General features: G+C 39.8%; 1 protein-coding gene across 6 annotated transcripts in view; it reads left to right on the top strand.

Annotated features, from left to right (window-relative positions):
- MTMR3 (myotubularin related protein 3) overlaps nucleotides 1-27,596 on the top strand; it is a 191,305-nt gene that overhangs the window by 93,625 nt on the left and 70,084 nt on the right. For all 6 annotated transcript variants that reach the window (XM_049866859.1, XM_049866860.1, XM_049866858.1 and 3 more), the window contains exon 3: nucleotides 15,891-15,972. In XM_049866859.1, coding sequence (XP_049722816.1) covers nucleotides 15,970-15,972 — 3 coding nt within the window. In that variant the 5' untranslated portion in view covers nucleotides 15,891-15,969. The remainder of the gene's footprint in view (nucleotides 1-15,890; nucleotides 15,973-27,596) is intronic.

Raw genomic sequence — 27,596 nt, 5'->3', positions numbered from 1 at the left:
CCTCTTTTTGGCATTTTAGCTTTAATTTATTTTTGTGATTTCCCTATCTGGGTTTATATCTGGTTGCTCTGTCCCGTGATGTAGTGTTGGGTTGTTATTTGATGTTATTGATTTCCTAACCAGAGGACTCCCTTTAGTATTTCTTGTAATTTTGGTTTGGTTTTTGCAAATTCCCTAAACTTCTGTTTATCTGGAAGTGCCCTAATTTTGCCATCAAATTTGAGAGACAGTTTTGCTGGATATATAGTTCTCAGCTAGCAGTTTTTTTCCTTCAAGGCTTTATATATGTCATCCCATTGTCTTCTTGCCTGCATGGTTTCTTCTGAGTATTCAAGCTTAGTCTTGTTGACTCTCCTTTTTGTTTATTCCTAGCCACTTTTAAAAATTCTCTATCTTTTGTTTTGGCCAAGTTTGGTTATAATATGTCTTGGTGACTTTGTTTTGGGATCTACCTTGTGTGGGGTTCAATGAGCATCTTGGATAGATATCTTCTCATCTTTCATGATATCAGGGAAGTTTTCTGCTAACAAATCTTCAACAATTCTTTCTGTATTTTCTGTTATCCCCCCGCCCCGTTCTGGTACTCCAGTCACTTGTAGATTATTCTTCTTGATAGAGTCCCACATAATTCTTAGGGTTTCTTCATTTTTTTTTAAATTCTTTTATCTGATTTTTCCTCAAATAAGTTGGTATCAAGTGTTTTATCTTCAGCCTCACTAATTCTGACTTCCATTGCCTCAATTCTGCTCCCGTGACTTTCTGTTGAGTTGTCTAATTCTGAAATTTTACTGTTAATCTTCTGAATTTCTCTTTACTGTCTCTCTCTGGATTCTTGCAGCCTGTTAAATTTGTCACTGTGTTCTTCTTTAATCTTCTTAAATTCCTCTGTTGCTTTGTCTGTGTGTTCCACGTTTCGCCAGATCTCCTTCTTGATCTCTTGAGGAGTTCTGTATATTAATCTTTTGTATTCTGTCTCAGGTAATTCCAAGAAATTCTCTTCCTCCAGAAGATTTCTTGATTCTTTGTTTTGGGAGCTTGCTGAAGCCATCATGGCCTGCCTCTTTGTGTGATTTGATATTAACCGTTGTCTCTGAGCCATCAATAAGTTACTGTATTTATTTATTTTATCTTTGCTCACGGTCTCCTAGCTTCTTGTTTTGATATATGCCCAACTAGGCTGCTCATGTGAGCTGGTTTGATTATTGGCACCCTTGAAGCTGTAATGTCTTGTCATCAGTTGGTTAGATCTGTTACTAGGTGTGTGAGCCCAGGAGTCTGTTTACTTTTCTTGCATGGTTTTAGCTCAGGTGTACAGGTTGTCATTCACCAAGTGTGTGGTGCAGGCTCTCACCTACAGTCCTAGACGGGCAGGGGTGATTGGAGTAGGTACAGGTACCTGGCTGCAGCAGGGGGTCACACGTTGAGCAAGGCAGGGGGCTGATGGCTGCCCCTGAGTGTCTGGGAGGAAAACGTGTCCCTGTTCCCTGGAGTGCATAGGTGGGTGGGTTTTGCATCTGGACTGTGGGCACCCAGTGCTGTTGGCTGTAAGGACTGGGTGGCACCACTTATTCTTGGACCCCTGTTGCAGGTGGCTAGGTGGTGGGAGTGGAGCCACCAATCCTCAGGCCCCTGATGTGGGTAGGTGAGGACCCTGCTTAATGGGCAGAACAGTGTCAGATGTCATGAACCTACCATTTTACCATATAGCTGATAGAGTGAAGTTAGGCTTCAGGTATATACCCTGTTGTACTGTGCTAATGAGGGCCTACACTGTTGAAATGGGCCCATGGGGGTCTGTGCAGGGGTGTAAGGCATTCACAGTCCATGGACCCCTCATGTCCGTGCCTAGGCAAAGGAACTGTGCCTGCCTTGGGTTCCCAGCTTAGGGGAGCTGGCAGATTATTTTTTCCTGTTTGTTAATTTGTTCCCTCTCCAAGGGCGCATTACAGGTCCTACTGCCGGCGGCAGCTGGCAGTTGCTGAAGCTGGCCTGGGATGCAGTGCAGAGTGGGGAGGGAGCAGGTAACTGGGAGATAGGTTCTTCCCAAATGGGGTGTTTTTTGATCCATGTAGGTTAGACACATATCTTTATGTTTTGCTGATTGAGTGCTGGCTTTCACTGGTTCTGGGGGCTTGAGTAGCCTCTCTGCTGCTTGGTCTCTCCTGATGTGGAAAATGCGTCCTGAATACCACTGGTTGCCTCACCGCGCATGCTGGCCTATTCAGCCTGCAGGGTGCCAGTTCCCGCCAGGCCAGGTCTGGCAACTCCTTGCTGCTTCTGAAACGTCTCTCCCTTCCCCTGCCACTCAGTCCGATTCCTCAACTTTGCCTTTGATGTTTAGGGCTCCTAGATTTTGATGTATAATTGATTTACTTGTTTTTTCAGGTCTTCATTGTAAGAGGGACTGGCAGTGACTGAATACCCTTCCATCTTAGCCCCACCTCCTTTTAAGAAAAATATATTGAAGGATTATATATATGTAATCTGTATTCTCTTAGTCTGAGTTGGTCAGTATGTCACTTGGTTAATTTATTCTTGTTTGCAAGTGTGGGTTTTAGTTTTTTAGTAAAGAATTGAGTACTTTCTCCTTAACGGATACCCAAAAAGTGAGATACTTGTTCAGTGTTACTGTTAATGGCTGTGGAGTCAGTTCTGACCAATGGCGACCCCATGCGTTACAGAGTGGAACTGCTCTATAGGGTTTTCTTCGCTATACTCTTAACAGAAACAGATTGCCAGGCCTTTATTCCACAGTAGAGTAAACGATGCTGTACCTTTGTAAAGATTTCTCACAAGTCACATCCATGGGGTGGTCCTAATGATGCAGCTTAGAGAAGTCTGTAGGTCCCAGCTGTCAAATCCTCAAGCATATATTAAAATAAGAGAAATCATTTGACATTGACGTTGGAATAGGAATCTCTTCCTTCAGTTTACCATTGCTGCTAAAAGCAACCCATTGCCACTGAGTTCATTCCGACTCGTATTTTTAACCCTCACAGTATGATTTCATCTTGATTATATCTGCAAAGACCTTGTTTCCAAATAAAAGTCAAATTCTAAGGTAACAGGGGTCAGGACTTGAATATATCTTTTTGAAGGACACTGTTTAACCCACTACACTATAACATTCATGCATTTAAAGTATGCAACTGAATGGCTTTTAGTCTTTACATAGAGTTGTGTAACCATCATCACTGTGGTGCAAATGGTTAGTGCACTTGGCTGCTAACTCAAAGTTTGGAGGTTTGAGTTTACTCAGAGGCGACTTGGAAGAAAGGCCTGCCCATTTACTTCCGAAAATACCTGTGTAGTACAGTTCTACTCTGATACACATGGAGTCGGCATCAGTTGAAATCGACTCGACAATAACTGGTAATATTCCACAGTTCGTTTAACCATCAGTTGACATTTGGGTTTTTTCCACCTTTTGGCTATTATGAATAATTCTGCTATAGACATTTGTGTACAAGTTTTTTTATGGCCACATATTTTCATTTCTCTTCGGTATATCCCGACAAGTCCTGGTCAAGCGCTAGGCTGCTAACTGAAAGGTCGGTGGTTCGAATCCACCAGCTGCTCCATGGGAGAAGGATGTGGCAGTCTGCATCTGTGAGGATTATATTCTTGGAAACCCTATGGGGCAGTTCTGTTGTGTCCTACAGGGTCACTCTGAGTCAGAATCAAGTCTATGACTTGGTTTAGGTTTTTGGGGGTATATACCAGGGAGGACTAATCTTTCCCTTGTGTCTTTGGTCTTCTTCATTCTCCCCTGCTCCAGCCAGGATGGGGCCAGTAGATGTACCTTAGATGACCGCTTGCAGGCTTTTGAGGACCCGAGTCGCTACTCAACCACAGTCGAATGTAGAACATTTTCTTTGAAGACTATGTTATACCAGTTGAGCAAGATGTCCCCTGAGACCATGGTCCCCAGGCTTCAGCCCAGTAGCTCGGTCTGTCAGGGCGTTTGGATGTGTCTGTGAAACTTCTATGACTTTGCCCTGGTCAAGTTGTGCTGACTTGCCCAGTATTGTGTATTGTCTTACCCTTAACAAAAGTAACCACTTATCTACTATCTGGTTAATATTTTTCCATCCCTATCCATCCCCTCCCTCATAACCATCAAAGATTGTTTCTTTCCTTGTGGAAACATTTTCATGTGTTTTTATAATAGTGGTCTCATACAGTATTTGTTATTTCATTATTGACACTTCACTCAGCATAATGCCCTCCAGATTCATCCATGTTGTGAGATGTTTTGCATCATTGTTCTTTATCGTTGTGTAGTATTCCATTGTGTGTATGTATTGTAGTTCGTTTATCCATTCATCTGTTGATGGGCTCTTAGGTTGTTTCCATCATTTTGCTATTGTGAATACTGCTGCAGTGAACATGGGTGTGCATATGTCCGTTCATGTGACAGCTCTTATCTCTCTAGGACATCTTAGGAGTGGGATTGCTGGATCATATGTTATTTCTATTCCTAGCTTTTTAAGGAAGCACCATATTGTTTTCCAAAGTGGTTGTACCATTTTACATTCCCGCCAACAGTGCATAAGAGTTCCAGTCTCCTTGGGGATTCTTCCCTTTTCATATTAAGTTTATGATTAGTTTTTCCACCTCGTTAAATAATGCTGTTGGTATTTAGGTCAGAATTACATTATAATTGTAAATTGCTTTGGGTAAAATTGACATTTTTACAATGTTGAGTCTGCCTATCCATGAGCATGAAATGTTTTCCATTTATGTAGGTCTCTTGGTTTCTTGCAGTAGTGTTTTGTAGTTTTCTTTGTATAGGTTTTTTACGTCCTGGTTATATTTATTTCAAAATATTTTATTTTTTTTTTAGGGGCTGTTATAAATGGTATTGGTTTCCTAGTTTCCTTTTCATAGTTCTCTTTATTGGTGTGTAGGAATCCAACTGATATTTATATGTTTGTCCTTTTTCTATTTATATTTTTTGTCCTGCTACTCTGCCAAATCTATTAGTCCCACTAGTTTTCTTGTAGAGTCTTTAGGGTTCTCTATGTCCAGTATTGTATCATCTGCATATAGGGATAGTTTTACTTGTTGGTGTTAGGTGCCGTCGAGTTGGTTCTGACTCATAGTGACTCTGTGTACCACAGAATGAAACACTGCCTGGTCTTGCACCACCCTTACAATCATTGCTATGCTTAAGCCCATTGTTGCAGCCACTGCATCAATCCATTTTGTTGAGGCTCTTCCTCTTTTTTGCTGTCGCTGTACTTTGCCATGCATGATGTGCTTCTCCAAGGACTGATCCCTCCTGACAACATGTCCAAAGTATATAAGACGTGGTCTTGCCATCCTTGCTTCTAAGAAGCATTCTGGTTGTATTTCTTCGAAGACAGATTTGTTTGTTCTTTTGAAGTCCATGGTATATTCAATATTTTCTCCAACAGTACAATTCAAAGATGTCAGTTCTTCTTTGGCCTTTCTTATTCATTGTCCAGCTTTCACATGCATATAATGTGATTGAAAATACCATGGCTTGGGTCAGACATACCTTAGTATTCAAGGTGACACCTTTGCTTTTATTCCTTACCAATTGGATACCCTTTATTTCTTTTTCTTGCCATATTGCTGTGGGTAAGACTTCCAGCACAGTGTTAAATAGGAGTGGCATCCTTGTCATGGTTTGGTACTCGGGACATGTTTTCAGCCTGTCTCCATTAAGAATGATGCTGGCTGTTGGTTTTGTATAAATGCTCTTTATTATGTTGAGGAATTTCCCTTCTGTACCTATTTTATTGAGAGTTTTTACCAGGAATGGGCGTTGGTCTTTATCAAATGTCTTTTCTGCATCAATTGAAATGATCATTTGATTTTTATCTTTTTTTTATGTGGTGGATTACGTTGATTGATTTTCTAATGTTGAATTATCCTTGCATACCTGGTATGAATCCTATTTGGTCGTGGTGGTGTTTTTTTATTTTTTGATACGGTGCTGAATTCTGTTGGCAAGAATTTTTGCGTCTATATTCGTGAGAGATACTGGTTTGTAATTTTCTTTCTTTTTTTTTAATGGTGCCTTTGCCTGGTTTTGGTGTCATGGTTATGCTGGCTTCATAGAATGAATTTGGAGGCATCCGTTTTTTTGCTGTGTTCTGAAATAGTTTGAGTAGTATTGGTATGAGCTCATCTTACCTTTTCAATCTCTTTTCTTGTTATGGGTCTTTTCAGATTTTCCACCTCAGTTCTTATTAGTTTAGGTAGGTAATGTGTTTCTGGAAATTTATCCACGTCCTCTAGGGTTTCAAATTTTTTGGAGAACAGTTTTTCACTGTACTCTGTTATGATCCCTTTTATTTCTGTTGAGTGAGTTGTAGTGGCCCCCATCTCATTTCCTATTTGGGTTATTTGCAATCTCTCCTGTTCTTTTGTCAGTTTGGCCAGTGGTTTGTCAATCCTTTCAAAGGACCAACTTTTGGTTTTGTTGATTCTTTCTCTTGTTTTCTCTATTTCACCTATTTCTGGTCTCATTTGTATTATTTGCTTTCTTCTGGTGGATGTGGGATTCTTTTGCTGTTCTGTTTCTATTTGAGTTGTAAATCTATTGCTTTGACTTCATTCTTTCATAATATTTTATTTAAAATTACTGTTTAAATAGCTTATATGATTTTCTCCTAGAATCTCCCATTATACAGTTTAGCATATGACTGAAATGTCTTAACCATCAAGAAGGTAGATTGGCTGCAGTAAAACCATAAGTGAGTTGTCTTTGAAGCAGTATTTGGAGAAGGGCCTTTCTTTTTCTTACATTCATATTGTTTCAGTTAATAAATTCAATGGGTAGATAAGGTGACACATATCATTAAAAGGTACCTGTTGTTAATTACTGTCCAGTTTGTTCTGAGTTATGGTAACCCATGTGTCACAGAATGAAATATTGCCCAGACCTGTGCCATCCTCTGGATCACTTGTATGTTTGCGTCCATTGTTGTGGCCACTGTGTATTTTGAGCGCATTCTAACGTGGGGGGCACATCCTTCAGCACTATATAGGGCAATATTCTGCTAAAACCTGTCTGCCATGAGTGACCCTGCTGGTGTTTGAGATACTGGTGGTATAGCTTCCAGCATCATAGCAACACAGAAGCCACCATAGTAAGACAAACTGACAAAACAAGTTGGTGGAAAGGTACCTAACTCACCTTAAATATAAAGTTACTTTTAAAATTCACTGGCTCCTCAACATTTCATAATTTTTATATCATTCATGGATTTACCCATATTCTGATAGTGGGCTGGAACATTAATGTACCCTAATTTATTGATGTGTGTTCTCAGTGGACAACAGAACCTGTGATGTAGAGAAATGATTACACGTAAAATCTTTTAATTCTAGCAATGAGATATTTGCTAAGACTTTGAGAGAATTCAGGGTTAAAATCTTTGCAAGAATTTGAAATTTTCTTGGAGGGTAGTTTCTGGTTTTATTGATTCTATTGTTTTTCTAGTCTCTATTTCATTTATTTCTGGTCTGATCTTTATTATTTCCTTTCTGCTGGTGGCTGTGGGCTTCTTTTACTGTTTGTTTGAGTTGTATAGTTAATGTTTTGATTTTTTGTCCGTTTCTTGTTTTCTGATGTGTGTATCTGTTGCTATAAATTGACCTCTTAGCACTGCCTTTGCTGTGTCCCAAAGGTTTTGGTATGATGTGTTTTTATTCTCATTTGATTCTAGAAATTTTTCGATTTTATCTTTGATTTCTTCTTTTACCCAGTGGTTTCTCAGCGAGGTTTTAATTCAGTTTCCATGCATTGGTATTTTTCTATTGCGTTTTCTGTTACGAATTCCTACTTTTATGGCATTGTTATCAGAGAAGATGCTGTGTATTATCTCAGTGTTCTGGATTTTTTTAAGGGTTGCTTTGTAGCCTAAGATATGGTCTATTCTGAAGAACATTCCACGTGCGTTGGAAAAGAATGTGTACTTTGCTGCTGTTGAGCGGGGTGTTCTATATATGTCTATGAGGTTAAGTTAGTTGATTGTGGCCTTTAGATCTTGTGTATCTTTGTTGATTTTCTTTTTAGGTGTTTGGTCCTTTACTGAGAGCGGCATGGTGAAGTCTTCTGCTATTATTGTGGAGCTGTCGATCTCTCTTGTCTGTGCTGCTGGAGTTTGTTTTATGTATTTGGGAGGCCTGTCATTGGGTGCATAGATATTTATTATGGTTATGTCTTCATGGTGGGTTGTCCCTTTAATCATTATGTAATGTCCTTCTTTGTCTTTTCTCATGGATTTTGCTTTAAAGTCTCTTTTATCTGAGATTAATACTGCTACTCCTACTCTTTTTTTGGTTGCTGTTTGCCTGATACATTTTTTCCATCCTTTGATTTTTAATATATTTATGCCTTTGTGTCTTAAGGCTTGTCTGTTGTAGACAGCATATTGATGGGTCCTGTTTTTTATCCATTCTGTCGCTCTCTGTCTCTTTATGGGTATATAAGCTGTTTACATTCAGTGTGATTATCTACAGCTGTGAGTTTATTGCTGTCATTTTGTCGTTGGACATTTGGATTGTTTCCACTTTTTGGCTATCATGAATAATGCTGCTACAAACATTTTTGTACATGTTTTTGTGTGGACATTTGTATTTAATTCTCTTGGCTATATATTTAGGAGTGGAATTGATGGGTCATATGGTGACTCTTTTTTAAGTTTATTAGGGACTACCAGACTCCTTCCATAAAGGCTGTACCATTCCTAACAGCAATATATAAGGGTTCCAGGTTCTTCACATTCCACGTACATTTTTTTACATTAATGTCTTCTTCATTGGAATTGCATTTTTAGTTATCTGACAGCTTTTAACAGCTTTGCAAAACATACCAAAATTCACTCTATTTAAGTTGTTTAAGAGATAGTAGTTTTTGAATGTGTATGTAATGTTGTCATTAGAAATTTAAGATTGTAACACCATTTGTATAACATTAGGACAGCTCTTTTTTTTTTAATCTAGTAGGTGTTTCTTTAAAGTGATCTTTAAAAAGTATCTCTGCAACAACACCTGACTTTTTTAATAAGGTCATGCCCTCAGGAATAATCTTGTTTCTTTGCCCTCTCCTCTCTCTCCTCTCCTTTTTAATTAATTCCAACAGGTGGCCACTTTGCACACCCTTACCACATCATATTAAACAGCAGTTCTCTGTTATTCTCTATCTCTATACCCTGCTTTATTTTCATCATAACACTTAATCAGCTACCTGGTATTATATTGTATTATTTGTTTCTCGTTGGGGAAAGACAGTAAAATTGAGCTCCATGACTCTGTTCACAGCTGTCTTCCCAAAAACCTAGAATGGTGCCTGTAATATAAAACCTGTTGCCATCAAGTTGATTCTGACTCATAGCAACCCTATAGGACAGAGTAGAACTGCCCTGTAGGGTTTAGGGTTTCCAAGGAGCGGCTGGTAGATTCAAACTGCTGACCTTTTGATTATCAGCCAAGCTCTTAACCACTGCACCACCAGGCCTGTAATATAAACCAAACCCGCTGTTGTTGAGTCGATTCTGACTCATAGTGACCCTATAGGACAGAGCTGAACTGCCACATAGAGTTTCCAAGGAGTACCTGGTGGATTTGAACTGCCAACCTTTTGGTTAGCAGCCGTAGCTCTTAACCACGACGCCACCGGGGTTTCCCGGCCTGTAATGTAAAAAAAAAAAATGTAGTAGGTATTAAATAAATATTTATTGAAATGAGTGAATAAATAAGATCATTTCAGGCTAATTTGGGTTCTTGAGCTAGGCCTGATCTCAAAGGTCTGATTTGGGTTTGGAGAATGATGACTCTTACTTGGTTTATATCTGACCCATCTGGTTCTTCTTTATCTCTGTAGCCTCTAAACACTGGAGTGCTCCAACCCCCTGTCTTTGGTCTTAGCTTCTCAGTCTCTATTCTTGCTCCCTAGTTGTGGGTATGATGCTATCCATGCACTATCTTATACATTTATATTAATATCTCTAGCATTGATCTCCAGGCTGCTTTAGTGTACTTTCTACTTGGCATGGTCAATTGGATATCTAATAGGCATCTTAAACATAACATGCCTTAAAATAGAACCCCTGAATCCCTGTTCTCCCTCTCCTACCTCTGCAGGGGGTAGACAACTTATTTTTATCATGTACTTCTCTCATCAGTAAATGGAAAATCTATTCTTTCTGTTGCTCAGGCCAAAAAGCTTGACTTCTTGCTTTTTTCTTAGCACAAGCCCTGTGGGCTGTATCTTCAAAATATATCCAGAACCCAGCAACCTCTAACCATATCCATCATTACCACTTTGGGCTAAAACACTATGTTATCTCTTGTCTGGATTATTGCAGTAGCCTTCTAACTAATTTCCCTGCTTCCTCCTTCCCTCTTCACCTCTGACAGTCTATTCCCCCACTAAACAGTCAGAGTGACCCTTTAAAATGAATCATCTCATCCAACTCTTAGGCTCACAGCCCCCAAGGGCTCCCTGCTCAATTACAGAGGCCTTGAGGATGCCATCTCAGTTACAGAGGTCTTGAGGTTGGTGGTTTGAACCTGCCAGCTGCTCTGCAGGACAAAGATGTGGCAGTCTGCTTCCATAAAGATTTACAGCCCTGGAAACCCTGTGGCGCAGTTATGCTCTGTCCTGTAGGGTCACTATGAGTTGGAATGACTTGAGGGCAATGGGCTTGGTTTGGTTTTATAAAGATGTCACATGATCTGGGCCTTGCTGCTACTTTGGTGTCCTTTCTTCCCTCACTTATACTGCTCTTAGTGTATTTTGAATATTGAAGCCCAGGCTTCCTAAAATAGTCTGTATTTATATAAGTTTAGAAAACCAAAAATGTTAGCTTTGCATGAGACTAGCCTAATCTATTTATAAAAAAATGAAAAACTTAACAAAGATAATAGTGTTATTAATACCCTCCGAGTTTCTAGTTAGGCGTTGTTCCGTACAACCTCTCCCTGATTTTTTCTTTCCCTCCTTTTTTTCCTTCCCTCTTTTCTTTTTTCTCTGCCCTCTCTTCGGCTTCTCTCCCACACCCTTCTTGGCCCCCTTGCCCACCCCATCCCTTGGGCTTCTCTCCCACACACCCCTTTCCAGTTCCTTCCCTCTCCCCCTTTCATCTCTCCTTTCTCCTTCCTCCCTTTCATCTTTTGTGAAAAAATGGCATGGAGGTGGTGTCTGATGCCTTCTAACTTCACAAGGGTAAAGGAGAATCAGTATCAACAGCTCAAGGCTGATTCCCATGAGGCGGAGGTCAGACATGCCTCCTCTCTCCACCATCTTTACCAGTTCTGACACCAGCTGGGCCTCCCAACAACTCTCTACTTCTCTGCCAGGTATAATAATTGCTTGCAACAGCCATACAGAACTCTCAGACCATACTCATGGGCTTTATTAGGGAAGTTGTTGTTGTTGTTAGGTGCCGTTGAGTTGGTTCCGACTAATAGTGACCCTATGCACAACAGAACGAAACACTGCTTGGTGGTGGTGGTTGTTGTTGTTAGGTGCCGTTGAGTTGGCTCCGACTCATAGTGACCCTGTGCACAACAGAACGAAACACTGCGTGGTCCTGAGCCATCCTCAAAATCCTTGTTATGCTTGAGTTCGTTGTTGCAGCCACTGTGTCAGTCCACCTCATTGAGGGTCTTCTTTTCTGCTGACCCTATACCCTGCCAAGCATGATGTCCTTCTCCAGGGACTGATCCCTCCTGACAACATGTCCAAAGTATGTAAGACGCAGTCTCACCATCCTTCCTTCTAAGGAGCATTCTGGTTGTGCTTCTTCTAAGACAGATTTGTTCGTTCTTTTGGCAGTCCATGGCATATTCAATATTCTTTGCCAACATCACGATTCAAAGGCATCAGTAATTCTTCGGTCTTCTTTATTCATTGTCCAGGTTTCACATGCATATGATGCGACTGAAAATACCATGGCTTGGGCCAGGCGACATCTTTGTTCTTCAACACTTTAAAGAGGTCTTTCGCAGCAGATTTGCCCAATGCAATGGGTCTTTTGATTTCTTGACTGCTGCTTCCATGGCTGCTGATTGTGGGTCCAAGTAAAATTAAATCCTTGATGATGTCAATCTTTTCTTCATTTATCATGATTTTGCTCATTGGTCCAGTTGTGAGGATTTTTCTTTTCTTTATGTTGAGGTGTAATCCATACTGAAGACTGTGGTCTTTGGTCTTCATTAGTGCTTCGAGTCCTCTTCACTTTCAGCAAGCAAGGTTGTGTCATTTGCATAACACAAGTTATTACTGAGTCTTTCTCCAATCCTAATGACCCGTTCTTCTTCATATAGTCCAGCTTCTCAGATTATTTGCTCAGCATACAGATTGAATAAAAATAGGTATGGTGAAAGAATACAACCGTGAAGCACACCTTTCCTGACTTTAAACCAATCAGTATCCCCTTGTTCTGTCCGAACAGCTGCCTCTTGATCTATGTAAAGGTTCCTCATGAGCACAATTAAGTGTTCTGGAATTCCCATTCATCACAGTGTTATCCATAGTTTGTTATGATCCACACAGTCGAATGCTTTTGCATAGTCAATAAGACACAGGTAAACATCCTTCTGGTATTCTCTGCTTTCAGCCAGGCTCCATCTGACATCAGCAGTGACGTCCCTGGTTCCACATCCTCTTCTGAAACCGGCCTGAATTTCTGGCAGTTCCCTGTCGATATATTGCTGCAGACGTTTTTGAATATCTTCAGCAAAATTTTGCTTGCGTGTGATATTAATGATATTGTTTTATAATTTCCACATTGGGTTGGATCACCTTTCTTGGGAATAGGCATAAATATGGATCTGTTCCAGTCAGTTGGCCAGGAAGCTGTCTTCCATATTTCTTAGCATAGACAAGTGAGCACCTCCAGCGCTGCATCTGTTTGTTGATATTCCATCAATTCCTGGAGGCTTGTTTTTTGTGAATGCCTTCAGAGCAGCTTGGACTTCTTCCTTCATTACCATCAGTTCCTGATCATATGCCATCTCTTGAAATGGTTGAACATCAACTAGTTCTTTTTGGTATAATGATTCTGTGTATCCCTTCCACCTTCTTTTGATGCTTCCTGCATCATTTATTATTTTCCCCATGGGATCCTTCACTGTTGCAACTCGAGGCTTGAATTTTTTCTTCAGTTCTTTCAGCTTGAGAAACGCCGAACGTGTTCTTCTCTTTTGGTTTTCCATCTCCAGCTCTTTGCACATGTCATTATAATACTTTACTTTGTCTTCTCGAGACGCCCTTTAAAATCTTCTGTTCAGTTCTTTTACTTCATCTTTTCTTTCTTTCCTGTCTTTTCAGTGACTTCTTTCTTCATGTGTGATGTCCTTGATGTCATTCCGCAACTCGTCTGGTCTTTGGTCACTAGTGTTCAGTGCGTCAAATCTATTCTTCAGATGGTCTCTAAATTCAGGTGGCATGTACTGAAAGTCATATTTTGATTCTCGTGGCCTTGCTCTGATTTTCTTCAGTTTCACCTTGAACTTGCATATGAGCAGTTGATGGTCTCTTCCACAGTTGGCCCCTGGGCTTGTTCTGACTGATGATATCGAGCTTTTCCTTTGTCTCTTTCCACAGATGTAGTCCATTTGAATTCTGTGTGTTCCATCTGGTGAGGTCCATGTGTATAGTCCCCATTTATGTTGGTGAAAGAAGGTATTTGCAATGAAATTCTATTATTCGATCTCCGGCATTGTTTCTATCACCAAGGCCGTATTTTCCAACTACTGATCCTTCTTCTTTGTTTCCAACTTTCGCGTTCCAATCGCCAGTAATTGTCAGTGCATCTTGATTGCATGTTCAATCAATTTCAGAGTGCAGCAGCTGATAAAAATCTTCTATTTCTTCATCTTTGGTCCTAGTGTTTGGTGCATATGTTTGAATTAATAGTCATATTAACTGGTCTTCCTTGTAGGTGTATGGATATTATCCTATCACTGTCAGTGTTGTACTTCAGGATAGACCTTAAAACATTCTTTTTGACGATGAGTGCAACACCATTCCTCTTCAAGTTGTCATTCCCAGCATAGTAGACTATATGATTGTCCAATTCAAAATGGCCAATACCAGTCCACTTCAGCTCACTAGTGCCTAGGATATCGATGTTTATGCGTTCCATTTCATTTTTGGCGATTTCCAACTTTCGTAGATTCATACTTCGTGCATTCCAGGTTCCAATTATTAATGGATGTTTGCAGCTGTTTCTTCTCATTTTGAGTTGTGCCACATCAGCAAATGAAGGTCCTGAAAGCTTTACTCCATCCACGTCATTAAGGTCGACTCTACTTTGAGGAGGCAGCTCTTCCCCAGTCACCTTTGGAGTGCCTTCCAACCTGGGGGGCTTATCTTCCAGCACTATACCAGACAATGTTCTGCTGCTATTCATAAGGTTTTCACTGGCTAATGCTTTTCAGAAGTAGACTGCCAGGTCCTTCTTCCTAGTCTTAGTCTGGAAGCTCAGCTGAAACCTGTTCTCCATGGGCAGCCCTGTTGGTATCTGAATTCTGGTGGCATAGTTTCCAGCATCACAGCAACACACAAACCCCCACGGTACAACAAACTGACAGACACGTTGGGGATTAAGGAAGTAACAGGTTACAGTTCAGGCTGAGGAACACTCAAATATACAGTTCTTCCATCAGGACAGCCTCTTCCCAGCCATGCTTTGCAGCCACAGCTCTCTCTGGCCCTCAGTCTCTGCCCAAAGGCACTCAGCTTTCTCGCTTTGTGGGCCAGGAAGCCCACTGCATCGTGTCCTGCAGGTCTCTCCAGCTGGTTTCTCCTTTCTTGGTGGTGGTGGGCTCTTTTCTCCTGCCTCTGGGATGGCTCATTTCAAGCCCATCATGATGGCAGAACTGACCAGTTCCTTTGGTGGCCTACAATAACCCTTTCACACAGTTCTGCCCCATCACCTGCGTGGGAGTTATAAGACCATGGCTAGAAAGACTACATACAAACAGTCCATTACACTACATCTTTTTTGCCATTTCTTCTCAACCTATCTCTTTTTTCTTTCTTCCTACCCAACTCAAAGAAGATTCTCCTAAGGTCTTCCCTTTCAATATTTAGTTCAATCAAGAATTACTTGGTTATCTGAATTTATAATTATTGAGCTTTATTTTTGGAGCTCTACAGTATTTGTACTAGCACTTCAGTTTCTGAATTTAGCCTTACTTTCTTGAAGACTGAGTTATCGTGAATGTAGACAATGTAATACAAGAAAAATCTAGTTTATTGATAGGCTGTAGGTATTTGTGTGGTAAAATCATGCTGTATGGTCTTAAGCCTTTTAGAAGTTACAGCTAGAACTTGGTGTTGTCCTTAAAAACCCACCAAATACTCTCAAACTGATTGTTAAAAACCAGGTAAAGGTATTAGCACAATTTATGTAAGTTTTCAGAACAGTATAGAATATTGGGGTAATAAGACAATTTTTTCTCATTTTGCTTGTTAAGCCAGTTTGGTCCCTACTGATAGGGATCCATTTTGAATTTACAGATAACTACAAAAACACCCTGAAATATTACAAGAATATAGTTTTGTATTTGCAGATTAATTTGAATTATTACTGCTTTATTATTTTCATCCAAGTTTTAAGACATTTATCATATTACTCTTAACATCAGTAATGTGAGCCTTTAATGCATTTTTTGCAGAAAGAATTAAGACCAGGAGGATTTTACAAAGGCACCATAGAGTTTGGATTTAACAAGTGAGAATTAGTCAGTTGATGGTAAACTTTTTCCTGGCTCATTCTGGTTAGTTGTTTAGGTCCATGTGTATGCAGTCTCTTTAATTAGGGTATAGCCAGTTGGGGAAAAATTCTGTCCAATTTTGCCCGCCCCCCCCCCCCCCCCCTTTTTTTTTTCTTTTTAAGATCTCGGCATAAGGGAAAGAAGAGTCTTGCCAGACACTGAAGGGGTGGGGATCTCTCCTCCTATTCTGGGCCTCCTGTCATGGTAAGTACAAGGAAATGACCAAAAAAAAAAAAAAATGGAGTTGGCTTCTAACCTGACAGTTAAATGGACACTAATAAGTCTGTAAAACCAACCAGTTACCACCAAGTTGATTCTGACTCATGGTGCCCCTTGTGTCTCAGAGGTGTGCTCCATAGGGTTTTCAGTAGCTGATTTTTTTGGAAGTAGATCAGCAGGCATTTTTTCTGAGGTACCTTTAGATGGACTGGAACCTCCAACCTTTTGTTTAGCAGCCAACCTTGTTAACTGTTTGTAGCACCCAGGGACTTCCAACCAAATTCATAGTTATTCAGTTGTTTTTTTTTTTTTTTTTTGGTAAGAAATTGTTTTACTTTCCCCTGAACTCTTGTCTCATCCCCTTCTTTCTTTTATTGTTTGGGTAATAATAATTACAGAGTGTTCCAGTGTATGGAGCAATTTCATTTCTGTTACATTAATCCTGTGAGGTGAATGTTTCTTATTTTTCAATCAGCTAGTCAAGTGGAGTCAAGGATAAAATTTTAAATTCATTGTCTTTTATTCCAGGTTACTTCGGAAGTAGGATGTAGTAAAAAAATTTTTTTTTTTCTTTTTTGGGGTGTGTGTTTGTAGGGGGTTGTGGTATGGTCATCTGTATGTTCTTTCTGAGTTTACCTTTCTGGACAGAAGCAGGTCCCTTCCTTTCCTGTTCCCTCTCTTTAAGACAGCATTTTTATTCCACAGAAGATGGTACAAGCTCTGCACACCCTGTTTCCTATGCCTACGTCTTGACCAAAAAAAGCATATAATGGCCATTTCAGTGACTTGTGGGCCATTTATGGGCCAGCCCAGGCAGAGAATGTGGCCAAGTGAGCTAGCCACATTTTCATCAGTCCTGAGGATACATAATCAGTGCTCCAGGGCCTTTAAAAAAGAAAAGATGCTCTGTGATATTGCCCTGCTTCTACCTTGTGATGTTTCCTAGATCCAAACTCTATTTCATGCTGGTGCACAAAGAAGGAATTGAAAAAGCCATGTTAATTTCAAGCTTCATTAGGGATATGGGTGGAAAATGCTTTTCAGAATTAAAAACAAAAGAAAACTAGTTGTGTAGAAATATCATATTAAAAGGGAGGTGAGGGGAAAGGTAACTGCTCCCGTCTTAAAGCTGAGTCAGTTTTTTCTTAGTTTGTGACATCACAACTTTCTGATGTATACTATACCCAAATATTGATGAACTTTTAATACTATTTCTCTAGACTATATTTGATTTTATTGATTTTTCTACAGAGTTTTTATGCATTGAAAAAGTTTTCACCTAATATGTATGTGGCCTGTATGCCAGTGCTAATGAGGGTTTGCACTGTGTCACACACCACATAGATGGTAACATTGTGGTCCTCTTCCCAGAGCTGCTACAGTCTGTGATGCCCAGCAGGCAGTCCTTCCTCCTCTGTTCCCTCTGTGCCGTGCTCTGGAGATCCTCTGGATGCAGTAGTGAAGGGGAGCAGTGTGGTCATGCATCTTGTTTTTTTTTAATCATAAAAAAGCACCATAACAAGTTTTTACAAATCTCATGTACAATTCCACCACCAAAGCCCATGAGTTGTATCCCTTTTTAACTAGTCAGTATCCATATATATAAATATGTTTTATATAGTTGGAATCATAACGTAATTTTCTATTTTGTTTATTTCACTAAATTTTCCATGTTGATTCATTAGATTATTATTATTTTTTTTTAAATAATTGTGTTTTCAGTGAAGGTTTACACACCAGTTTAGGCTTCCATTCAACAATTTCTGTACAAGTTATTCAGTGATATTGGTTACATTCTTCACAGTGTGTGACCATTCTCATTATTTCCATTTTGGTTCTGTTTCTATTAATTTAGTTTCCCTGCCCTCTTACATTCTCATTTTTGTTTTAAAGTAATTTTTTACTGTTTGGCTTCACTTAGGTGATTTTTTAAAGGAGCACAGTACTTAGGGGTGGTATTCATTATTTTTTGAGCCAGTCTGTTATTTCGCTATAAGGTGACCACAGGGGTTAGTTTTGCTTCAAGGTTTGAAGAGTATCTCGGGACAAGTAGTTGCAGGGAGTCCTCCAGTCTCAACCTCTCGGATTCATTAGATTCCTAATGTTCATTTTACTAGCTATATAACATTTTTCAGGAGGTCCCTGGGTGGTGCAAACGGTTGGCGCTGGAATACTGCCCTAAAAGTTGGCGTTCGAACCTACCCAGCAGCATAGCGGAAGAAAGGCTTGGTGATCTGCTTCAGTAAATATTACAGCTAAGAAAATCATACGGAACACTTCTGCTCTATAATACATGGGGTTGTCATGAGTCGAGACTGATTCAATGGCAGTGGGTTTGGTTTTTTTGTTTTATAACATTTTTTAACTTGTTGAACCATTGATTTAAGCAACTATATACTGTATTGTTTTAGCATTTAGGTTGTATATCCTTAATCCATACATTTTGCATAGAGAATTCAGGAGTATCGAACTTACTTTTTATTTCTCATGCATTTAGGTTGTATATCCTTAATCCATACATTTTGCATAGAGAATTCAGGAGTATCGAACTTACTTTTTATTTCTCATGTATAGCACTGTACTAATTTGAGAGTAACATCTTCCCCTCCCTCTTATACTCCTAAACATTCCTTTTTTTTTTTAATTGTGGTGAAAATACACATACCAGAACATTTGACAGCATAACTACTTCCATATTTATAATTCAATGACACCGATTACATTTTTCATGTCGTGCCACCGTTATTGTTATCCTTTTTCAAGCCATTCTGCCACTATTAGCATAAACTCAGTACCCTCTAAGCAAAAAATGCCCCTTTCCCCTTCCTTCCTCTTTCCCTCCCCTGGGATCTTTGATGTCTATATATTTGCTTATTTCATGTAAGCGAAATCATACAGTATTTGTCATTTTGCGACTGATTTATTTCACTTAGCATAACATTTTCAAGGTTCATCCATGTTGTGGCATGCATCCGAACTTCATTTCTCTTTATGACTGCATAGTACACTACATTTTGTTTATCCATTCAATCTGTTGATGGATATTTTGGCTATTGTGAAAAGTGCTGCAGTGAATATTGGTGTACAGGTTTTTGTTTATGTTCCTGCCTTCACTTCTTCTGGGAATCAACCTAAGATTGGCATTGCTGGGTCATATGGTAGTTCTAGGTTCAACTTTTTGAGGAGCCAGCTAAGTGTTTTCCACAGTGGTTGCACCATTTTACATGCCCACCAGCAATGGATGAGGGTTTCAGTTTTTCCACAACGTTGCCAACACTTGTTGTTTTCCCAAAAGTTTTTATATGAGATTGGAGTGTGTTTTTTTCAAGTGTATGAGAAAGCTGGGCAGTGAGTAAGGAAGACCAAAGAAGAATTGAAGCATTTGAATTACGGTGTTGGCAAAGAATATTTAATATAGTGTGGACTCCAGAAGAATGAACAAATCTATCTTGACAGAGGTACAGGCAGAATGCTCCTTAGAAGTGAGGATGGTGAGATTTCGTCTCATGTACTTTGGGCACGTTATCGGGAGTGACCAATTCCTGGAGAAAGGGCAGCATGCTTGGTAAAGTAGAGGGTCATTGAAAAAAAGAACCTTCAACAAGATGTATTGACACAGTGGCTTCAACGGTGGGCTCAAACATAGCAACAGTTGTGAAGATGGCATAAGACCTGGCAACATTGTGTTCTGTTGTACATAAGGTCGGTCTGAGTTGGAACTAACTCAGTGGCACCTGTCATGGATTGAATTATGTCTCCCCCAAAATGTGTGTATCAGTTTGGCTGGGCCATGAGTCCTGGTATAGTATGATTTTCCTATATGTTGTAAATCCTGCTTCTATGATGTTAATAAGGGGGGATGGGTGGCAGTCCTGTTACTGAGGCAGAAGTCAATCTACAAGATTGGATTATATTTTGAGGCAATCTCTTGAGATAAAAAAGAGAGAGGCGAGGGATAGGGGCGGGGGGCTCATACCACCAAGAAAGCAGTGCTGGGAGCAGAGCACGTCTTTTGGACCTGGGATCCCTGCATGGAGAAGCTCCTTATCCGGGGGAGATTGATGAGAAGGCTGCTAGAGAGGGAAAGCCTTCCCCTGGAGCTGATGCCGTGAATTTGGACTTTCAGCCTACTTTACTGTGAAGAAATAAATTTCTCTTTGTTAAAGCCATCCGCTTGTGGTATTTCTGGTATAGCAGCACTAGGGGACTAAGACAGCACCTAACAACAAGCATTAAGAAAATGTATTTGAATGTTTTATAAAGGAAAATTTCAAGCATATACAAAGAGAATAGTACAATGAACACTGACACTATCAATCAGCTACATTAATCATCAGTTCTTAGCCACTCTTATTTCATCTTCTTCTAGTCCCCCACCCTCCTGGGATTATTTTGTAGCAAATCCCAAGAATTCTGTCAAAGGGAAAGTATTTCTGATAGCCATAAATAGCAGCCTTAAGAATAGCTACTGGAATTGACGGTGGAGCTTCACTTACTTTCACTTTCACATTTCCTTACATTTTGTCAAGTATTCTTACATGCATTTTACTTGTAGGGGCAGGTAGGGTTTCTTATCCTGGACTACTATGTATGAATTTATTTAATAAGAGTTTTGACTAGTTGGCAGTCTCTGCTTTCCCACGTTCTTTAAATGTTTGTTTAATGTTGATTTCCTCTCTGACGTATATACTTACTTTCCTTACCTGTATAGCTTAGCCAATAGCAGAAATGAACCTGGAACTGTGGTGATGGGTCCCTTTTCAGGATTTTATAGGTTACCCCACTGACCTTTCAGAGCTAGATGGAGACTGAGAAGTGCCAGATTGTACAATGCTAAGTGTTCCTCAGGAATACCAGGAAATTGACCGTGGGGAATATACCCTCTAAAAAAAAAAAAATTTTTTTTTTTTTAATACTAATAGTGGAGATAGAAAACGAAAAAAGAAGAACACGCTCGGCACTTCTCAAGCCAAAAGAACTGAAGAAAAAATTCAAGCCTCGAGTTGCAACACTGAAGGATTCTACAGGGAATATATTAAACGATGAAGGAAGCATCAAAAGAAGATGGCAAGAATACACATAGTCATAGTCAGTATACCAAAAGGAATTGGTCGACATCCAGCCATTTCAGGAGGTAACGTATGATCAGAAACTGATGATACTGAAGGAAGAAGTCCAAGCTGCACTGAAGGCATTGGTGAAAAACAAGGTTCTGGGAATTAACAAAATACCAATTGAGATGTTTCAACAATTGGATGCAGTGCTGGAAGTGCTCACTTGCCTATGCCAAGAAATTTGGAAGATAGCTACCTGGCCAACCAACTGGAAGAGATCTGTATTTATGCCTATTCCCAAGAAAGGTGATCCAACTGAGCGCAGAAATTATCGAACAGTATCATTAATAGCGCATACCAGCAAAATTTTGCTGACGACTACTCAAAAACGGCTGCAGGAGTATATCGACAGGGAACTGCCAGAAGTTCAAGCTGGATTTAGAAGAGGACATGGAACCAGGTATATCAGTGCTGATGTCGGATGGATCCTGGCTGAAAGCAGAGAATACCAGAAAGGTGTTTACCTGTGTTTTGTTGACTGTGCTAAGGCATTCATCTGTGTGGATCGTAACAAATTATGGATAACACTGCAGAGAATGGGAATTCTGGAACATTTAATTGTGGTCATGAGGAATCTGTACGTAGATCAAGATGCAGTTGTTCCAGCAGAACAAGGGGATACTGCTTGGTTTAAAGTCAGGAAAGGTGTGCTTCACGGTTGTATTCTTTCACCATACCTATTTAGTCTGTATGCTGAGCAAATAATCTGAGAAGCTGAACTATATGAAGAAGAATGGGGCATCAGGTTGGAGGAAAACTCATTAACAACCTGCATTATGCAGATGACACGACCTTGCTTACTGAAAGTGAAGAGGACTTGAAGCACTTACTGATGAAAATCAAAGACCACAGCCTTCAGTATGCATTACACCCCACCATAAAACAAAAATCCTCACAACTGGGCCAGTAAGCAACATCATGACGAACAGAGAAAAGATTGAGGTTGTCCAGGATTTCATTTTACTTGCATCCGCAATTAACACCTGTGGAAGCAGCATCAAGAAATGAAAAGACCCATTGCATTGGGTAAATCTGCTGCAAAAGACCTCTTTAAAGTGCTGAAAAGCAAAGATGTCACCTTGAAGATTAAGGTGCGCCTGATCCAAGCCATGGTGTTTCTGTCACCTCATATGCATGTGAAAGCTGAACAGTGAATAAGGAAGAATGAGGAACAGTTGACGCCTTTGAATTGTGGTGTTGATGAATATTGAATATACCAGGGACTACCTGGTGGCATAGTGGGTAAGTGCTACGGCTGCTAACCAAAAGATTGGCAGTTCAAATCTGCCAGGCACTCCTTGGAAACTCTGTGGGGCAGTTCTACTCTGTCCTATGGGGTCGCTGTAAGTCAGAATCAACTTGAAGGCAACAGATTTACGGGCTACCAAAAGAACAAACAAATCTGTCTTGAAAGAAGTACAGCCAGAATGCTCCTTAGAAGCAAGTATGACGAGACTATGTGGCACATACTTTGGACATGTTATCAGGAGGGATGAGTCACTGGAGAAGGACATCATGCTTGGTAAAGTAGAGGGTCAGGGAAAAAGAAGAAGACCTTCAATGAGGTGGATTGACACAGTGGGCACAAGCAGAGCAACAATTTTGAGGATGGCGCAGGCCCGGGCAGTGTTTTGTTCTGTCGTGCATAGGGTCACTATGGGTTGAAATGGACTCAAGGGTACCTAACAACAACAATACTAATCAGGTACTGTTTAGAGTTGGGGAGAAATTTGTTTCCAAACTTCTTATCGGGCCAGCACTTTTCAGTTTTTTTTTTTCTCCTCTATTAACGCCTTCCAGTCTCTATGCTATCATCTATAGCAAAACTAGGCCTCTTTTTTTAAACCGATGAAACTCATAGAAATGATAATTTAAGCAGTTAAGTCAGCTCATGTTTAGCGAAATAATGTTTTTTGAATCATCATTCTCTTAAAAAATCAATGAGTAGTTGGTTCAAATGTTAAGTTATGAGGATTAAATGAATTTTTATGTGTAAAGGGAGAAAATCAGTTCTGTAGCCTACCTTATAGGTAATGTGAAGTGACAGTATTTTTTTTTAAAGAGCGTTTATTTGATATGACTCTGAAAGGTGAATACTTCATGATTTTGTATCCCTGGCCTAATTCTCAGTTATGTTATTTTGAAAATCATTAGTGCTATTTTCAGTTTTAAGTAACTACGATAGTTTCATAGGTTGGCTGGATTAGCACCCAAGTGAGTGTGCCAGCAAGAATGAATAAGTAAATGGCTTCTCTGTTTTTTTAACCTGTTACATTATTTCAATTCTGTACTATTAAAAGGTTATAGAAAACTAGGTGAAACAACAACAACAACAGTAACAAAAAAGAAATAATAGGTGGCTCCATAAAATGATCTTGACAAGAATAAAAATTTAGGCCATATAGTCATAAAGGTTAAAAAGCTAGTTGATGTGGTGCTGAGAAGGCATGTTTTAAGTATATATTTATGTAAGAATTTTCAAAAGCCAGTTTCTCATGTTTCATAGCTTTTTTTTTTTTTACCTATCCACATTGGGTTATGAGGAAAATCTCCCTAAATTCAAAGTTGCTCACATTTTTTTCTCTTTAGTTTTCCTTCAGTGTAAATACTGAGTGTTCTTTAAGTCAAGAATTACCTCTTAAGAATGAATATAGGGTTGGTTAAAAAAAAAAAAAAAAAAAAGACAAAAGCCAGCACTTATGATAGAAATATGGGTTCCTTTCAAGTGTGACTATGTCCCTTATTATTCCCTTACCTGTTTATTAACCTTAGAGGAAATAAGTAGAAAGGAATAAAACAAAACAGATTGACACAAACATTTCATCTAACAAATTGTTGTTTATAGAGATGAAACGATTTACAGACCTGTTTTACATCCTAGGCACTTACACTTTTGGATGCCCTAAGACACATCATATCAATCTTATTAAAATACACCAACTTCATTAAAATTTTTTTTACCTAAAAAACCTGAGATTTTTGTAATTTCGCTTTTGAAATTATTTGATGATTAGCAGGTATAATTTCTTGACGGTCGTGGTTAGTACCTAGGGAGGTAACAAAATCTAGATGCTAACCGTCAGATAATTTCAGAAACAAAGTTATAAACATTTCAAATGTAGTAAAAGCTTTTATTAAAAAATATATCGATGGCTTGTTTTCAAATGTCATGAAAGTCTGTATTGAGTAACAGGGGCCCTGGTAGTGCAGTGGTTAAATGCTTGGTTGCTAACTGAAAGATTGGTGGTTCACACTCACCAGCCATTCCATGGGAGAAGGATATGACAGTCTGCTTCAGTAAAGATTTATAACCTTCACAATAGCAAATAAATGGAAACACACCAAAATATTCATCAATGGATGAATGGATAAGCAAACTGTGGTACATACATAGAATGGAATACTACACAACCATAAAGAACAATGGTGAGTCCAGAAAACATAGCATGGATGGACCTGGAGGGCATAATGCTAAGTGAAATAAATCAAGCATATAAAGACATATATTGCATGATCCCTCTAAGAAGACAAGAATAGATATAGAGAGACCACTGTTCATTGATGGTTACCAGCGGTTGGGATGGGGAAAGTACAGTTTGTACAGGAAAAACTACTTATTTTCGGCGAAGGGAAAGGTGGCACTGATTGTGGATGTAGTGAGCATAGCACAACCAAAGTAATAATGAGCATTTGAGCACACATGGATGGGTATAGGCAAATTGGTATACGGGTAGGCACAGATACGTTCGTAGGTGAGAATGGATAGAAACAGAATCAAAACCATTGCCATTAAGTCGATTCTGACTCATAGTGACCCTACAGGACACAGTAGAACTGCCCTATAGGGTTTCCAAGGAGTGGTTGGTGGATTTGAACTGCTGACCTTTATGGTTAGCAGATGTAGCCCTTAACCACTGGCCCACCAGGGATAGTATCTATAAAAACCAAAAAACCTGACCCGTTCCCATCCAGTCGATTCCGACTCACATCAATCCTGTAGGACAGAGTAGAATTGCCCCGTAGGGTTTTCAGGGAATGGCTGGTGGTTTCGAACTACTGACCTTTTGGTTAACGGCTTAGCTCTTGACCACTGTGCCACCAGGTCTCCTGGAAATATCTTTGTTTTTGTTCAGTGCCATGGAAAAAAAAAGCTGGTTTCAATTCATAGTGACCCTACGTACAACAGAATGAAGCACTGACCAGTCCTGTGCCATTCTCACAATCGTTGTTATGCTTGAGTGCATTGTTGTAGCTGGTGTGCCAGTCCATCTTGTTGATGGTCTTCCTGTTTTTTTGCTGACCCTCTACTGTACTAAGCATGATGTCCTTCTCCAGGGCTTGATATCCTCCTGATAGTAGTCCAAAGAATGTGAGACATAGTCTCGCCATCTTTGTTTCTAAGGAGTGTTCTGGTTGTACTTCTTGGAAGATAGATTTGTTTGTTCTTTTGGTAGTCCATTCAATATTCTTCACCATCACCACAATTCATTGGAATCAGTTCACCTTCAGTCTTCCTTATTCATTATCCAGCATTTGCATGCATATGAGGTGATTGAGAACAGCATGGCTTGGATCAGGTGCACCTCAGTCTTCAAGGTGACATCTTTGCTTTTCAGCACTTTAAAGAGATCTTTTGCGGCTGATTTACCCAGTGCAGTGAGTCTTTTGATTCTTGACTGCTGTTTCCATGGGTGTTGTTTGTGGGTCCAAGTAAAATGAAATCTTTGACAACCTCAGTCCTTTCTCTGTTTATCATGATGTTGCTTATTGGTCCAATTGTGAGGATTTTTGTTTTCTTTTTTAAAATTTTTACTGTGTTTTAAGTAAAAGTTTACATATCAAGTCAGTCTCTTATACAAAAATTTATATACACCTTGCTATATACTCCTAATTGTTCTCCCTGTAATGAGACAGCACACTCTCTCCATTCTCTCTTTTTTGTCCATTCCGCCAGCTTCTGACCCCCTCTGCCCTCTCATCTCCCCTCCAGATAGGAGATGCCAACACAGTCTCATGTGTCTGCTTGATCCAAGAAGCTCATTCTTGACCAGCATCATTTTCTATCCAGTTGTCCAGTCCAATCCCTGTCTGAAGAGTTGGCTTTGGGAATGGTTCTTGTTTTGGGCTAACAGAAGGTCTGGGACCATGACCACTGGGATCCTTCTAGTCTCATTCAGATCATTAAGTCTGTTTTTTTGTTTTTACAAGAATTTGGGGTCTGTATCCCACTGCTCTCCTACTCTCTCGGGGGTTCTCTGTTGTGTTCCCTGTCAGGGCAGTCATTGGTTGTAGCCGGCACCATCTAGTTCTTTTGGTCTCAGGCTGATGTAGTCTCTGCTTTATGTGGCCCTTTCTGCCTCTTGGGCTCATAATTACCCTGTGTCTTTGGTGTTCTTCATTCTCCTCTGCTCCAGGTGGGTTGAGACCCATTGATGCATCTTAGATGGCTGCTTGCTAGCCACTGTCCAAAGTGGGATGCAGAATGTTTTCTTAATAGATCTTATTATGCCAATTGACTTAGATGTCCCCTGGAACCATGGTCCCCAAACCCCTGCCCCTGCTATGCTGGGCTTTGAAGTATTCAGTTTATTAAGGAAACTTCTTTGCTTTTGGTTTAGTCCAGTTGTGCTGACCTCTCCTGTATTGTGTTGTCTTTCCCTTCACCTGAAATAGTTCTTATCTACTATCTAATTAGTGAATACCCGTCTCCCTCTGTCCATCCCTTCCCTGGATTTTTGTTTTCTTAATGTTGAGGTGTAATGCATACTGAAGGCTGTGGTCTTTGATCTTCATCAGTAGGTGCCTCAAATCCTCTTCACATTCAGCAAGCAAGGTTGTGTCATCTGCGTAACATAGGTTGTTAATGAGTCTTCCTCCAATCCTGATACCCCGTTCTTCTTCCTATAGTCCAACTTCTCAGATTATTTGCTCAGCATATAGACTGAATAGGTATGGCAAAAGGATACAACCCTGATGCATACGTTTCCTGGCTTTAAACTACACAGTATCCCCTTGTTCTGTTTAAACAAGTGCATCTTGAACTATGTACAAGTTCCTCATGAGCTCAATTAAGTATTCCAGAATTCCCATTCTTCGAAATATTTTTTTTCACAGTTCTTCAAAATTTTTCATTCTTTGAAATATTATCTGTAATTTTTTACGATCCATACAGTCGAATGCCTTTGCATAGTCAATAAAACACATAGGTATCTGTAAATACAAATGTGTGGGTGTAGTCACAATGTTCAGTGAAGACACAAATAGGGATAGTCCTCAGACATAACCAAACTCTTGCGGGCATTGGCTTTCTGGATTTGAAGGCTTAGGACCATAGTCTCATAGTCAGTTGGTATAACATAATTCACAAAAATCATGATCTGCATCCTAGTAAAGTGAGTAGCATCTGACGTCTTAAAAGCTTGTGAGTGGCCATCTAAGACATAACTATGGGTCTCAGTTCACCAGACACGAAACAGTAAGAAGGCAACCAAAATC

This window comes from Elephas maximus, chromosome 22 (genome assembly GCF_024166365.1).
Source record: "Elephas maximus indicus isolate mEleMax1 chromosome 22, mEleMax1 primary haplotype, whole genome shotgun sequence".
Classification (NCBI taxonomy): Eukaryota; Metazoa; Chordata; class Mammalia; order Proboscidea; family Elephantidae; genus Elephas; species Elephas maximus.
Note: the sequence above shows the minus strand (reverse complement) of the source record. Positions and strands in the feature narration are given on the sequence as shown.